At 46.9% G+C, this 16,390-nt stretch overlaps 1 protein-coding gene across 2 annotated transcripts; it reads left to right on the top strand.

Annotated features, from left to right (window-relative positions):
* Nucleotides 1-11,311: 11,311 nt before the first annotated feature.
* Nucleotides 11,312-15,409, top strand: RNF227 (ring finger protein 227). Of its 2 annotated transcripts, XM_028701971.2 has the most exons (3): nt 11,312-11,999; nt 13,200-13,253; nt 14,019-15,409. In XM_028701971.2, the coding sequence occupies exons 1-2, from the start codon at nt 11,432-11,434 to the stop codon at nt 13,220-13,222; spliced, it is 591 nt and encodes a 196-aa protein (XP_028557804.2). In that variant the 5' UTR covers nt 11,312-11,431; the 3' UTR covers nt 13,223-13,253; nt 14,019-15,409. The 2 variants fall into 2 exon arrangements, with proteins under 2 accessions (XP_028557804.2, XP_028557803.2); XM_028701970.2 differs by lacking the exon at nt 13,200-13,253 and having other exon boundaries at nt 11,326-11,999.
* Nucleotides 15,410-16,390: the final 981 nt, after the last annotated feature.

Genomic DNA, 16,390 nt, shown 5'->3' with positions numbered 1-16,390 from the left:
CAAGCAAGCTGATCCCAGTTACACAGTTTTCTTAATCTGATTTCTTCGCCTGAAGAATTCAGTATAGGGTTGTAACGTCTGATTGCTTCATCAGTTAGATTAAAAATGCTTTGGGTCAACTGAGGTGTCCTTTAATCAGGTGTGTGTGCGCGCGCGCATCACACATGGAGCGGGCCCTGCAACAAAGTGTTGCAGTATGAAGTGCTTCTGTTCAGGGTTCCAAGTACTCCACCCAGTGGCGTAGCGTGGGGGGTGCAGGGGGGGCCGGCCGCACGGGGCGCAACATCTGGGGGTTAGGGTTAGGGGGCGCAAATCCACGGGTTAGGGGGCGCAAATTACTTGCCTTGCCCCGGGTGCTGACAACCCACGCTACGCCACTGACTCCACCACTACCACCCCGACAGCAGTTTCTGCCCATTGAACATGCTTAGTCTTCATATCAATGGGCAACTCTCTCTTCCATCCCCAGTAATGTCTAAAAATAGCTTCGCAGCGTGAACCGGGAAGTGACATAGCCACTCAACATGATTTCCATGGCCCAGCCATATCGGTATATATATGCTTTCACTCACATGCACGTTCATAGAATCATAAGAGTTGGAAGGGACCCCGAGGGTCTTCTAGTCCAACCCCCTGCAATGCGGCAATCTCAACTAAAAAATCCATTACAAGTGGCCATCCAAACTCTCCTTAGGAGAGTCCACCGCCTTCCCAGGGAGTCTGTTCCACTGTCAAATGGCTCTTGCCATCAGAAATCTTAATACTGAAATTAAAAAATTGAGGTCTTATGTATATAATAAATGTTCATAAATGTACCAAGCAAACACGTACATAAATATATAAACTACATGTCTGAAGCAGCACAGGAAACCAGCCCTGGAACCATTTTGACTCCCAAGCTGACCAAACGATTTCTCTGCAAAGTCAAATGGAAAAGCCTCCCCATTGTCTTTTCCTTCACAAATCCTGTCTTAAGGTTCCAGTTACAGATGGGTAGCCGTGTTGGTCTGCCATAGTCAAAACAAAAAAAATTCCTTCCAGTAGCACCTTAAGGACCAACTAAGTTAGTTCTTGGTATGAGCTTTCGTGTGCATGCACACTTCTTCAGATATCTGAAGAAGTGTGCATGCACACGAAAGCTCATACCAAGAACTAACTTAGTTGGTCCTTAAGGTGCTACTGGAAGGAATTTTTTTTGTCCTGTCTTAAGGGTATGTCTGTGTTTGAATAGGGTGTGAGCCTGTGACCTGGCTCAGGAACTAAGTATTTATCATTACAAAAGACTAGCCAGGCTCCCCAGGGTATCCAATCAAGTGAGCATTAACAGGTAACTTGCCAGACAGGAGGTAAACAACCCACTCAGATTTCTGCTGTAGACCGCCCTTTCTGTGATGCAGGTATGATGTTCCTGGGGGTGGTCTTGGACTCCAAGGCAGGCAATTTAAAATGTCTATATAAGGGTGGACACACCTTTGTTCTGGGTCCTGCTCCTTTCCTGTGTGAGAGGGGAGCACCCTGTTGCAACAGATCAATAAAGATCAGGCTTACGAGCTGCTTTGCTTCTCAATATTCTCTGGTTGGCCTCTGTTCTTTTCTCCGACCGATGGAGAACCTACAAATGGCTCTTGTGTCCCCCATAAGGGAACAAGGGCAGATTTTCATTTATTACAATACTCTCCCAGCAGAGGTTCATGCCTTGCCTTGGGTAAATCTTCTGGGAAAGATAATCCAATTGTTGGGGTCTGGCCAGCCTGAACGCCACACTCTTATCCTGCGAGGGATGGCAAGACCTGGGGTTGGAGTGACTGACTCTGTGTGTGTATGCAAGTGCAATATAGGCTAATAATACAGACCTGCTTTATAGGGTTGTTAGAAGATTACAGAGGTAATGTACGTGAAGCGTACAGAGCACTCAATAAATGGTAAGGATTGTTGTTGTTGTTATCTTGGGATTAGCATGTACTGATTTGCCAACCCAGAATTTATAACGCCACTCTCACTATTTAGAAAGAGGCTGACTCATGCAATCTGCGGCAGTGGCAGATGCAGTTGGCAGCTCCCTGTCTCTCGGCTCCTGCCAATTCTCTCTCCGTATCCTTAAGTGAACAAACTGAATCAGTGGATTCACTCTGCAGCTGGGAAGGAATCAAGAAAGCAGGAAGGGGAGGGAAAAGGAGGAAGCTTTGGAAAGCCTTGGTTCAGAGCAAACCGTGAGATCATGCAAGGAAGGCGAGGCGACAGCAGCAGCAAGCAGATCAGTGCTGGAAGGATAGCGAGGAATAAAGGCGAGGCCCTGTGAGGCCACGAGAATTGCACATCGCTGACCTAGTGTCACACTTCAGGCTCTTGCAAGAACTCTGCAGGCTTGGCAGCAAACTCATTCTCCAAATGTGGTTGCTTAATGTAGCCAAAACAGCATCATCCACGCTCACAAGAGGGACAGGCAAAGTCTAAGGTTTGCAGAAGTACAAAAAATATTGTAATGCCCAACCCCAATCTCTGAGTGGTGAGAGACTGCAGGGGTTTCAGCGCTTTTCCAGGGATTGGTTTCCTTTGAATGAAGGTCACTCAGGGCATGGTCCAGATTGACACACACACACACCCCACAAACCCACAACAATATTGAGGGGGCAGAAAAGCTTAAATGTGACGGGGTGCAATAAAAAAACAACCCCATATCAATGTAGAAAAAGTATGCTCAGTGCCATGCTATGCAGGCTTACTGGAGGGGCAACAAATGGAATGGAGTATTCTGGAATAGGACATGACTAGCTAATGGGGTGGAACGCGGGTGGCGCTGTGGGTTAAACCACAGAGCCCAGGGCTTGCCAATCACAAGGTCGGCGGTTCGAATCCCCATGATGGGGTGAGCTCCTGTTGTTCAGTCCCTGCTCCTGCCAACCTAGCAGTTTGAAAGCACAAAGTGCAAGTAGATAAATAGATACTGCTCCGACGGAAATGGCATTTCCGTGTGCTGCTCTGGTTCGCCAGAAGCGGCTTAGTCATGCTGGCCACATGACCCGGAAGCTGTACGCCGGCTCCCTTGGCCAGTAAAGCGAGATGAGCGCCGCAACCCCAGAGTCGTCTGCGACTGGATCTAATGGTCAGGGGTCCCTTTACCTTTAGCTAATGGGGTGGGAATGTGGACAGGAGCACTCCTCACACTGCAACATTTTGTTGCAGGTCATATTAGTTACCTAAAGAACAGGAGTCAAAGGAGCAGACAGAAATCGAAAAATAGACCGTTTGAATTCCTGTGATCTGCTCCTTTCCCTTCATTGCACCCCCCCCCCCCAGTGTAAATGAGGGTGGAAAGTCGCAGAAATTTGTGGGACTGGATTTCTCCACTACAGACTCAGATCTTTGCTGCAATATAACATTAATGTTCACAACCATCAAGCTAGGCTCTTGAGACTTCCATGAACCTGAAAGATAGCATATTTACTCTTTACTTCATCCTGACTGGTGTTTCATGCAGAGACAATTTTGTCAGGCTCAGCCATTCCCAGCTATTTCAAATTCCCTTGTGATAGCCAGGTGTTGTCAGAGATCCGTTGCAGCTGCCAAGAATGAAATTTGCATGAGCTTCTGTCCTCAACCGGTTTGATGGCTTCTTGTTTACCTGGGAGATGTTGCTTCTGCGGGCAAGGCAGGGAGTCATAACACCCAGATCCCAAATGGGTCTGGAGAGGACCTCCAGTTGGGAACAGCTATGCCTCTGTACAGCGCCTAGTACAAGCCCCCAAAAGAGTAGCTGGCTGTTCACGAAATCAAGAGCAAGATTTATTGTGGCACCGGCTTTCATGGACTAGATCCCACTCTGTCAAATGCATGAAGTGTTATCGTCAGCTGGCAGACTGAGGGACCTAGGGTATGTTTAGCCTGGAAAAGAGAAGACTGAGAGCAGGGACGAGGACTTATAAAAAATATTGGGGGGGCCCGGGAAAGCTCATGAATAATAAATAAGCTCATGAATATGCAAATAAAGTGGCGCCGCCTCCTCGTGAGCGAATAGGGGAGAGCGTGCTGCGCCTATTAATCAGCTCCAAAGGAAATTGGGTGGAGCTTTTGCTCGGGAGGGAGGGCAGGAGGCATGCAGCCCGCCCCTCCCTGTGCATTTTGGGCTGGGGGAGGGGCGGCGATGGCGCTCTGCTGGAGGGGCGCCGGAGATTATTGGGGGGGCGGAGCCCCCCCAAACGAATTTTTGAGGGGGCTCGGGCCCCCTCAAGCCCCATGGAGTCGGCGCCTATGACTGAGAGGAGTTATCATAGCCATCTTCAAATATCCAAAGACCTGTCACATGGAAGATGGAGCAAGCATGTTTTCTCCTACTCTGGAGGGTAGGAGCCATGCCAATGGATTCAAGTTACAAGAAAGGAAAAGAACATTCTGACAGCAAGAGCTGTTTGACAGTGGAATGGACTCCCTTGGAAAGTGGTGGACTCCGTGGAGGTTTTTAAGCAGAGGTTGGATGACCATCTGTCATGGATGCTTTAGTTGAGATTCCTGCATTGCAGGGGGTTGGACTAGATGACCCTCAAGCCCCTTCCAACTCTACAATTCTGGGATTCTAGCAAGCGGAATGTACACAGTGGGGACAAGCAGCTTTGAAATACAAGACGTACAGCTTGAGACATTTCCATGCAAAGCTCATGACTACAGTAATTGTTCACAATGCTAACTGGTGATAACCCAGTCTTCCTAGCTAGCTCTATAACATCTAAAGTGGTAGCGGAAACCCTGGTCTCAACTGAGCCCCAAACAAATAGAATCAAACTTGCAAATGAATTCTAGTTCAGTGTTAAAAATATAAACATTGGAAAAACCAAAGTAGTTGGCTTTTTCCCCTCATGGTCCTTTCCCCTGACTCCCATTTGCCCTCTAGATCAGCATTTGCCAACTTGGAGCCCACTGGGTGTTTTGGACTACAACTCCCATCAGTCCCAGCTGGAATATGGCTAATAGGAGTTGTAGTCCAAAACACCTGAAGGCTGGTGAAAGCTGATGTAGATCATGAACGGTGCTGCCCAACAGGAATCATATCTCATAATTCACCAGCGCGAGCAAAGGATGTGGTTGTCAGCCTTGCCCTAACACCTCACGAGACACGGGACCTTCTCAGCGAAGAAGGGAATGCTTGGGATGACTTGTTCCACCTGGCATAGCTTTGTGATCACTCACCCACTCAAAAATGTTGCATCACTCCAGCTTAGGTGGTGGGAATGGGTGTTGAAGGAAAATGCCCTTTCTATACACTTTAACCGGGTGAGCAGATCCTTCTGCAAATGGCATTAGTAACAAAATTGGAGTCAATTGTGGGTAGAAAAGTAACGCCGCGCCACAAGGAAACGTGGCAATGAAAATGGCCACAAATAAAGAGGCCTCTGACAGGTGTATTTAAGAGGCCAGAAATTCCCTTGAACATCAACTAACTGCCATCAATCACAACCTCTACATATTTATTCCAGCTGTTGCTTTAAAGGGAGAAAAAAAACTTTCTATGCAAATACTGTCAGTGAAGGGAGGTCAGATGTGGGGTGTGGGGGTGGCTATGGGATGCGATTGAAGGGCAAGGTGATGCCCTCTCTATGCCACAGGGTCAGGACTAAGGGGGTGTTCCAGACTGAGACGGCTGCATGTGTACGTGCATTGTTGCACAAGGTTAAAACCCTGAGGGTAATTTCTGGTTGAAGGCTCAGTCAACACACGGAGCAACCAGGAAACAGCTGCTATCTCCATACTTGGGGGCGAAAAAATTCAAATCCTGATTTCTGCACTCCCCAGCAGGGAGAAGCTGGCACTGGGAGGCTTCCTGGATGGCCAGCCAAAGAACCGGAGCCCTGACCTCATCAGAAAGCTCTCCCTGCCAAGGCCCCAGACAGACACGCCAACAGGATGACTCATGCTCAGGCAATTGAGCAGGTTTTTGACACTCTTGGCCCTTAAGATACAACAGTCAGACCAATGCAAATTTAGCCCTCTCTATCATATCCTCTCTGAGAGCAGAGAACAGGACCCCGGTGGAGTCATCAGTCCTAGTATACGCAGACCCAAAGCAAAATCTTGTTTGCCTTTCCAGTAAATCTTATTTGTCCAGGGCGAAAATTGGCTCAAGCAAGGGGGATTTCCGGCACTTGCAGTCAACAAACATTAAACTCTCCCATTACCTCAGAGGGTTTCCCCAACAAGATTTCTCCAGCGCAATGTCTCTGCCTACTGAACAGCACACAGTGCTTTACTGCCAAAGAGCCAGCCTGGACCCAATGCAGTGAGCAGTCCCCCCATCTTATTTAAGATCTCCCTAGATACACACACACAGTGCTCCCCTCTCAGGAGTCCATCATCACCACCCCTCGGAGGTGGATAATCCCTTGCAGGGAAGAAATCACAACCTACTGGGAATTTAAGCATTAGCATATTTATAAGCTTTCATACACACATCACTGGTTGAGATAATGTTTCAACTGCTTTTAGAAAGTTTTAAGAGTGATTTTAGAATGCTTTTAAGATTGATGTGTTCTCTGCCCTGGGCTCCTTCGGGAGGAAGGGTGGAATAGAAGTTGAATAAGCAATAGTAACAATAACTAATATGCATATACAGTGCTATTTTTCTAGAAAAAGAGGTGCTGGAACTCACCATGAATGCCTCCCTTGTCAATGGCACCCACCTGAGGTTGTGGTGAGTTTGGGCTGAAAAAAAACCCTGTGCTCCATGGACCGTAAATAGCAAAGGTGGTTGTGATTATTATTCTGCCTGGCCTTCAGAAAGCCTAGGGTCCCATTGTTGCAGGAAACCTCCCCCCCCCCCAATCATTCAGTTTGTACAAACACGACACACACACACTCACACACGACATACGCAACGCTTCTGTTATAAATTCATAGAAAATCAGCCATACATCGGATCTGTACCATTCCACTTTTATTTTACACCATGAAGGAAGGACTATCAAAGGGGGGAGACTTGACACACAAGGCAGCCAACTCGGCAGTGAGCCCTACCCAGTTGGCATGCCAACCTTGATGGTCCTAGACAGAAGATCATTACACTCACAAAGGACCTGCATATGGAAATGGATTCAGTATGGACTGAAACAAAGGACAGTGACCAGCCCTTCCCTCTGGGGGCAGGAAACAGTGAACTCCTCTTTGTCCTCAGGAATGTAATTATGGGGAGGGGGAAAGGAGGAACCAGACAGGTGACAAGACACTCAGGTTACCACAACAACTCCTCCCTGAACCCCTCCTCTTTGTGATGTGCCAATGATGTAGTCATAGGGGTGTAGCATGGGGGATTAGTAGCTAATAAAAGTTGGGGTCTTCTTTTGTTTGGGGCTTCCATCTTGTTCCACCTGGTGGCAGGTGGGAGTCCTGTCGCGACAGTCTTCAATAAAGACCAAGCCTACTGGCTGTTTTGCTCTGGTATTCCTGGCTGGTATTCTTGTTTTTTTGTCCAAGGGAGCCCTCAGATTTCTCCGTTAACACCATGCATGGCTGTACTTTGGCAGTGTTAGAAACTGGGATAGGAAGCTAGGAGCCATGTGGTTCCTGGGGCTTAGGTTGTGGGCACCAAAACAAAATGTCTAGGCACTTTTTTTTTTTTTTTTTTTTTTTTGCTGCCGCGCTACCAGACCAGGCAGCCTGGGAGCAAAACAACAATAACAACAGTTGCACAGCAGCAAAACATGTGAGTCTTTTGCTACCGCAGTGCCTGGCAAACCAGCTGGCAGCAGCCCGGACATCTCCCAGTGCCAAAAGGCTGGTTGCTTGTCAAAAAGTGCTACTAGCACCTGGCTAATTTCGAACACTGGTACTTCCTACCCACACACATTATCCTCATAGGCTGAGAGGTAAGCCAGACTTCCTGATCCAGCAATTCTCCCCAAACCTAACCCAACTATTTGCTATACACACACCTGCCCCTCCATCCTCTTTCTTTCCCTGGGCAAATACAAACCCCATGGCCTTGTTCCTAGGTGGCTCTTGATCTTTAAAACTGTAGCAGTTTGGGATCAGGCTATTGGAAGCACCGCCTGCCCTTACAGAAATTGCTTGGGCTTTAAAGATTGCCTCTGAGACACTGCATGCAAGCCCATTATCAAGATCTATCAGACTGCCTGGCATCAGAGACAGAGCCTTGGCATCAGAGGAACAAGATCTTTGGGGTCCCACCTAAAAAAAAAAAAAAAAGTACATATGGCCCTATCTTTGTTGAAATACTCCCTTTTTTTAAAAAAACCTGACCCTTTAAAACATACTTGTTTCAAACTGTGCTCTATTGAAAGTACTGTGAATCAGGTTTTAAACAGCTCTTTTTCACTTTCTAAAAAAACGGATTGCCTTATTGATTTTTTTATTATAGCACAAACTAATTGTTCTGCCATCATCTATCCATACTTGTACCTTTATAAATAAATCATTATGAATTTGAATGCATAATTCATACGCTGCCATAGCAATTCCTGTTCAAGAATGAGAAATCTTCATATGCATGAGGGGCGATACTGGATTTCTGCTTTCCCCTTTCTTCACGCAAACACATTATGCTTAGGCATTGCGGCTGCATGCTGTACTTTAATGAGCCACTCTTTTTTCCGTAGGCATATTGTGCTAATGCCATTTAGCAGCTATTATATTAAAATTGCCACTGTTATTAAGGTTCCCACTATATTTTGGTGCTCAGGTGACATGCATCATTGTTTGAAAAATCTAACAGAATTCGTAGAGGATTCAAAGTACTGTACATCCTTCTGTTTATGTAATGACATTTCCCCCTAAACTGCTGGTTGTTTACACATAAAGTCAGTTTCAGATTTCCCGTACTTGAAGGATACAAAGCACCTGCTGTGTAAATAGAAAGCCCAATGTTACAACATTCAGCATCTCCAAATTATGGGCAGGAAAGAACCCCTAAAACCCTGAACTGCTGCCAGGTAGTGTAGGCAATACTCAGGTAGATGGACTCAGGCTACAATTATAAGGCAGTTCCTATAGTCCCACAACATTAAGATATACCGTATTTTTCCATGTATAAGATGCCGCCTACTTTTGGGGACCCCAAATTTAGAAAATGGGCATATGCACTATCTGTGTATAAGACGACCCCAGATTTTTAACCTTAAAGTAAAAAAAACCCTAGTCTTATACACAGAAAAGTACGGTAATTTTGCCAAGCATTGTGGATAGCTTCATTTGTACTTTTAAAATACTGTTTTATTTGGTGGGGGGAGGTTAAAAAAGAAGTCATCTTCTTAAATGCTCTGGGAGGGCTCCTGCCAGCAGCTGAAGACTGTTTTATTCCAACAAGCTTTTGGGAGCTGTTTTTAAGCAAAGGGCGTTTAATAGTGCTATGCTGTTTTTGCTATCTGTAAGCTAATAGATTTCTTTTTATATTGTTTTAATTCTACTACTAGAGTTTAATTACTTTTTATGTGAATGACTTTCTACTGGGTTTTCTAAACAAAGATCATAGGAATAAGATAACAATGATAATAAACAGGCCCAAGTCTCACATCATTCATTTATCACGAAAACAGCATAATAAATTTGTAGTACTGTAACATCAGGGTTGGGACGCGGGTGGCGCTGTGGGTAAAAGCCTCAGCACCTAGGGCTTGCCGATCGAAAGGTTGGCGGTTCGAATCCCCGTGGCAGGGTGCGCTCCCGTTGTTCGGTCCCAGCGCCTGCCAACCTAGCAGTTTGAAAGCACCCCCGGGTGCAAGTAGATAAATAGGGACCGCTTACTAGCAGGAAGGTAAACAGTGTTTCCGTGTGCGGCTCTGGCTCGCCAGAGCAGCGATGTCATGCTGGCCACGTGACTCGGAAGTGTCTGCGGACAGCGCTGGCCCCCGGCCTCTTGAGTGAGATGGGCGCACAACCCTAGAGTCTGTCAAGACTGGCCCGTACGGGCAGGGGTACCTTTACCTTTACCTAACATCAGGGTCTTTTCCAGGGAGTCTTCTCTTCTCATGAGGTGGCCAAAGTATTGGAGCCTGAGGGCCCAAGGAGAAGGGGACGACAGAGGATGAGATGGTTGGATGGTGTTCTTGAAGCTACCAGCATGAGTTTGATCAAACTGTGGGAGGCAGTGGAGGACAGAAGTGCCTGGCGTGCTCTGGTCCATGGGGTCACGAAGAGTCGGACACGACTAAACAACAAAAACAGTATCTACAACTTCTGGTTCATTATTAGTGGTCAATGTATATGTTCTTAGCTTGCGAATTGGTTTAAACAAAAGGGAAACAGGATATAACAGAGTTGACAGATAACAGTCAACACTGCATAGCTAAATGCCTAATCAGAAGCCCTTATGATTGTGCTTATATTAAGTATGAGTAATACTCATTTTTCCTCTTATGTCACCAATGAGACCATATAAAATGTTGGTATATTGATGAACATGGGAATGGGGTTCAAAGTGAAGATTACCGTAATTGGCATCAGGACAAAGCCACTTTTCTTGAACTGTCCACATGTCAACTGTAGTTTATTTGTTAATCTCTTGGAGTCCTGCTAACTGTTTTATACTGATTGTTTTATTGTTGTGCCAGAAATCTTCCCAGTGTCTGGTTGCGTCTTGTCGCTTGTAATAAATGGCTTATTGATTATCATGTAAATCCAGATTGTTGTCTTGAAATACATTTAATAAAGCTACGGTAATTCCGGTTTGAGACTTCCCATGGTTGTTCTGTTATTTTATTAATTTCTTGGAATATCAAATTTCAGAAAAGCTGGATTTTTGAAAATTCCCATTGATGTTTCAGTTTGTTAAGCATTATCTTTAGCTTTTTGTATTTTAATCTGTCCTGTTTAAATTTTCTTGTACACCGCACTGAGTCCCCACTCTCGGAAAAAGGCGGGATAGAAATGAATAAATATTATTTTTATTAATGGTGATGGTTGTGATGATTATATAGTCATCTATACCCCTCATTTTTCCCTGAGGAAGATTCAAGGTATCTTACAGATAAAATAAAAACACGGGGTGGTTTTTTTAAAAAAAAACAACACACACAATGAAAATCAACTGAACATTATTAGAATTAAAACTGTACATATGGCGTAGCTCTTCTTTCCACATCACTTTACCTCAGAAGCCTCACCAGTTGGATTTCGGCCTGAGTCCACAGGTTGCTGGGAGGGGGGCGCCTCTCCCGCCTGCCCTCCACCAACCGCCTCCCACATTTTTTCCCGCCTTTTTCCCCCTTTGAAAGAGGACTGGGGAGGCGTGGCCTTTCGCCGCGCGCCGCCCCTCTAGCTCCGCATTGGCTGAAAAGGGCAAAAAGGGGCGTGTACCCAAGCGACCGGGCCCGCTCTCCTCGTGTCTATATATAGAGGCAGCCGGCGAGAGGCGCCCTTCAGTTGGCTCGCGCGCCTCGCGGGCTACAGGTAAGCGCGCAAGGGGCCGTTTCGAGTCAAGGCAGAGCAGGCTATGGCCGTGGACGAGCGCGAAGAGGGCGGCGCCTCCGAGGACCTGGAGTGCGGCATCTGCTGCATGCCTTACGACCGCTGCGGCCGCGCGCCGCGCCGCCTGGGTGGCGCGCACGGCTCGTGGAAGCCCTCCCGCTGCCGCCACGTGATCTGCAGCGCCTGCGTGTGCCAGCTGGCGCGCGAGGGCTGGTGGGAGGAGGTCACGTGCCCTTACTGCCGCACCGTCACCTCGCTGCGCGAGCGCGGCAACTTCCTCGTGGCCGGCGTCAGGCGCGGGAGCGCGGGGCTGACGGGCAACCGCCGACGCCTCGTCCTGCCGCCCATCGACGCCGAGCTCTGGCAGCGCGTCGTCCGCCTCGAGAAGCAAGGGGCCGGCGGCGGGAGCAAGGCCGAGGAGCGGCTGGGGGAGAAGGAGGGCGACGACGGCGAAGCCGGCCAGTGGCGCCTGTGGAGGGCGCTGAAGAGACTCCTGAAGGGAGGGAGTGGGGACGGCGATGCGCCTGCGCGGAGCAGGAGAGGGCGTGGCCGGAGCAGGTCCGTGCCCCCCAGGCGGAGACCACCAATCAACCGTGAGTACCTCTTCTCATGCGGTAGGGGGGCGTGGTCTTAATAATAATAATAATAATTTATTACTTATACCCCGTCCATCTGGCTGAGTTTCCCCAGCCACTCTGGGCGGCTCACAATCAAGTGTTAAAAACAGTACAGCGTTACATATTAAAAGCTTCCCTAAACAGGGCTGCCTTCAGATGTCTTTTAAAGAGAAGATAGATGCTTATTTCCTTCACATCTGAAGGGAGGGCGTTCCACAGGGCAGGTGCCACCACCAAGAAGGCCCTCTGTCTGGTTCCCTGTAACCTCACTTCTTGCAATGAGGGAACCGCCAGAAGGCCCTCGTTGCTGGATCTCAGTGTCCGGGCAGAATGATGGGGATGGAGACACTTCTTCAGGTATACAGGACCGAGGCCGTTTAGGGCTTTCAAGGTCAGCACCAACACTTTGAATTGTGCTCGGAAACGTACTGGGAGCCAATGCAGAATTCTCAGGACCGGTGTTATATGGTCCCGGCAGCCAGTCACCAGTCTAGCTGCCGCATTCTGGATTAGTTGTAGTTTCCAGGTCACCTTCAAAGGTAGCCCCACGTAGAGCACATTGCAGTAGTCAAAGCGGGAGATAACTAGAGCATGCACCACTCTGGCAAAGACAGTCCGCAGGCAGGTAGCGTCTTAGCCTGCGTACCAGATGGAGCTGGTAGACAGCCGCCCTGGACACAGAATTGACCTGCGCCTCCATGGACAGCTGTGAGTCCAAAATGACTCCCAGGCTGCACACCTGGTCCTTCAGGGGCACAATTACCCCATTCAGGACCAAGGAATCCCCCACACCTGCCTGTCCCCCAAAAACAGTACTTCTGTCTTGTCAGGATTCAACCTCATGTTATCGCGATTAATTTTTTAAAATAATTATTAGTAAAACATTTGTTTTCAATAAGCTTTTTAAAACAGAATAATGGAAAGCCACAGGGAATGAGGCTCATCATAAGGGTGGGAGGAACAAATAGCCCAGGAGGCTCAAGGGGCTTAGCAGGCCTCGCTTGTTGGCAGGAGTCTGCCTTGCCAGGTGCATGAAGTGCTGCTCACCTTGGGAGATGGGTACGCATGTTTGGGGTAGTGGGTGTAACACTTTGCTGCGACGTGGCCTCTCCACAAAAGCTTTTAGTCGCTATAAATGCTTGCCTTTTAAGCCCATCTTCGCTTTTGCTTTGACAGACTTAACACGCCTGGCCTTCTGAGGTGCTGCCTGCTGCCTCCTGCATCTGACTTGTGGGTCTTCTTTCTTCTTTTTTAAAAAGGAAACTTTCTTGCTTTGAAACTTTATGAAGATTTCATTGATGGACTAAAATGGGATTAGTTGGCCAAGGTTTCCTTTAATTGAGTGGCAGCACGGTTATAAGATGTGTCAGTTTGGAGCAAGCGAGCAATCCTGCTGGCTGTGTCGTTAATCTCCATTTTATTGACATCACAGGGTTTATGTATGTTAAACGTCAATGCTTTTTTCAAAATCCAGGTGTTTGTCAGCTTTTCTGCATGTGGGTGCTGAGCAGTGTATAGAGGTCAGGATAGGGGCCAGCAGGCAATGTTAAATTACCCCCTTCTGTGCAACAGTTCATCAACACATAAGAGTTGCCTTCTGTAGGGTGATGATGGTGGAGAAATCCCCAGGTTTCATATTCATACGTCACGATGGGAAATTGAGCAAGTGAGCTAGAGCAGGGGTGTATTGGTAGACAAAACTATTGTAGATGAGTCCCATCTCCCTTTGGGGCTGGAGTGTACTCCAACTTCTTACAACTATATACTTGAAAGAGTGTGCCAGTCCCTTGACTGAGCACTTCCTTTCCCTTGCCTCCATGATGCAAAGTTGGGTCAGAGGATGGTGGTTTAGGTGAAACACTTTCTTGCTTTAATATGAGGCTCCTGAATTAGGTTTGTGCTGACGGACATAAGCTTTGGCATTAGCGGTTTTAAATATTTATGGGTCCCCAATTATACCTTACACCAGTGGCTTTCTTTTTCTCTCCTGTGCAGCCTATGGCCCTGAAATAAAGGACTTGGCACTCATGACTTGCTACATCATCTGAAAAGTGGCTGGCTTGGAATCAACAAGCTTTTATGAGCCTGCTACACCAGAAGAGTAGCCAGCTTGCTACTTTGATGAAGCATCCTTTGTCCACCCATGGGGTGTCCTTTCCCTGCAGCATGTGCAGGATGAATGAGGTGATACACTGTTCTTCTGGTTACCATGTGACAGATTTTCATCATGCTGCTCAGGGAGGTGCTATTCCTTATGACCCCACGGAGGCCATTGCAGACAGATGACCCAAGAAGAGCTACAGAAACTCTTTCATCCCTTCTCCCCTCACAGCTTCTGTCTCCTGAAATGGAGCAGAATGTGGAAGATAGCAGGAGAAAGTGGAGGATGACCTGTCATATGTGATACAAGATTACATCTCTTCTGGACTAAGACTAAGTCTGTCTTGAAGGCTGACTTGCAGTCAATTTATCTTGTGCATAGGTTGTTTAACGTGGTTCTGAACCATGTAAAGTTTTCCATTGTCTATGTGCCTTTCAAAAAACTGAGGGGGCATACATGAGATTACTTTCTGAAGGTACCCTCCTATGTGCACTCTGGCAAAAATGGGATGGATGCAGCCAAGGTTGGATGGCTTACAATTTGAACATATATTGTAGTACTTTGTTTTCCTACAGCAAAGAAGCCATTTTAACAAAATTTAGCATGTGCCATTGTATGAGGAGATCAAGGATGGAAACACTGTGCCTTGCAATCCCTGTGTGTATGTATATTCTGTTTTCAGTCTCGCAAGCTACATCTTTCATATTTGGCTTTTTTTCGCTCTCAGACAGCATATCTGAGGGCGAAACAAATTTGGTTAAATGGCTTCATGGGAATATCTTGGTATATTATCCAGTTCTTACTAAGGTTTTTCCCCCCTCTGTTGCAACATGTTTTTTGACACAAAGTTGAGGTTGTTTACTAGTTTTTCAGATGAGTAACTGAAGTAAAAGTTTATTTGACCAAAGATCCTTTGAGAAGACCATCCAGGCTATACGCAGGCCTTATAATCCTTGTGACTGTGTTGGTTTGGCTTGTGCTTCCTCCGACCAACACCGTTTTCTTTCGCTGCATTCATTACGAACTACAGAACAGACTCTACAGGCTCTCCCATTTTGGAAATCTCAGATGTGAAAAGTATCAGAAGAGGCAGTTGGCCTCTCCTAGCTAGATACTGCGTTCTTCCTGACAAGGAAATTATTTAAGTGTTGGTTTGTTTGTTTTTAAAGAAGCATTTCTGTGAAATGTGTTTGGCATACTTAATAATTTCATATTTATAATTCTTCCCCGTTTTGCCAATTGTAACTTATTTAATTTTAATAAAAACCCAAGAGTGGAACTATTATTTTGGTGGTTATCTTTTTGGTTTTGTAAAAAGCCCCTTAGTCCCAAACACATCAGTTAAAGGACCTCACCAATTGAATTCTGACCTACATCTCGATTCCAAACCTTAGCAGCCAAGCAAAACCCCTCAGTCCACAGGCTACCAGCCTTTCCACAGCACACTGTTTGGGAATCATTTTACCAACCTAAAAGATTTATGGGCCTTTGTTGATGTAGGGGGCCTGGCCATGCCTTGAGACAAGCCTTTGTCTTGTGTCAGCAGAATGCACAGTGACCCACCTCCTAACTTTGACATGGCAGCAAAAACCTTGAAAATGGGCAGGGCTGATACAGGTCGTAGACCAAAATATCTTGAAAGGCACCAGATTGTCAAAGGCTGCTCAGGGTCCAGAAGGTTTGTGAGCTCTTGAGACAGGGTAGTGCCCTTCATCCTAAAGCTCGCAAGGTGAGGAAAAGGTCTAAATTTGGGGGAAGATGGATGTAAAAGACTTAATTGGTTCTTAAAGTAGGAATGGGGCAAATAGTTTACAGTTTTTTATTAATTACATTTATATCCCACCTATTCACTTAGGAGTTCAGGATGGCATAGTTTCCCCTCAGTTTTATCTTCGCAACCTTGTGAGGTAGGTTTGGCTGAGAGGCAATGACTGGCCCAAGGTCACCAGGTGAGCTTCATGGCCATGTGTGGATTTGAACCCTGGTTTCTCCAAGGTCCTAGTCTGACACTTAAACCTCACTGCATTCAAGAGAGCTTGACAATATTGCAGGTTTGGCTAGCCAGGTGGGATCTGCCATTTCCCAACACCTTGAGCAGATGAGACCTATGTGTGTGCATTCCCTGCAGCCTGCAAATTCTCCACCTGGGTGACTCAGGCTGCTGCGTTCCTTGCTTTAGCACACCTGTCCCTGGCTCCTTCCGATTCTGGTTTCCCCATCCCGAGGATTGCAGCAATTTCCAAGCCATCATATCCTGTTTAATCAT

Source organism: Podarcis muralis, chromosome 13, assembly GCF_964188315.1.
Source record: "Podarcis muralis chromosome 13, rPodMur119.hap1.1, whole genome shotgun sequence".
Classification (NCBI taxonomy): domain Eukaryota; kingdom Metazoa; phylum Chordata; class Lepidosauria; order Squamata; family Lacertidae; genus Podarcis; species Podarcis muralis.
Note: the sequence above shows the minus strand (reverse complement) of the source record. Positions and strands in the feature narration are given on the sequence as shown.

Excerpts from the sequence above, each read along its gene's own strand:
- RNF227 (XM_028701970.2), top strand. The coding sequence starts at position 11,432 with ATGGCCGTGGACGAGCGCGAAGAGGGCGGCGCCTCCGAGGACCTGGAG. Across the intron at positions 12,000-14,018 it reads GCGGAGACCACCAATCAACC|CCTATGGCCCTGAAATAAAG; the intron begins GTGAGTACCTCT and ends TCTCCTGTGCAG.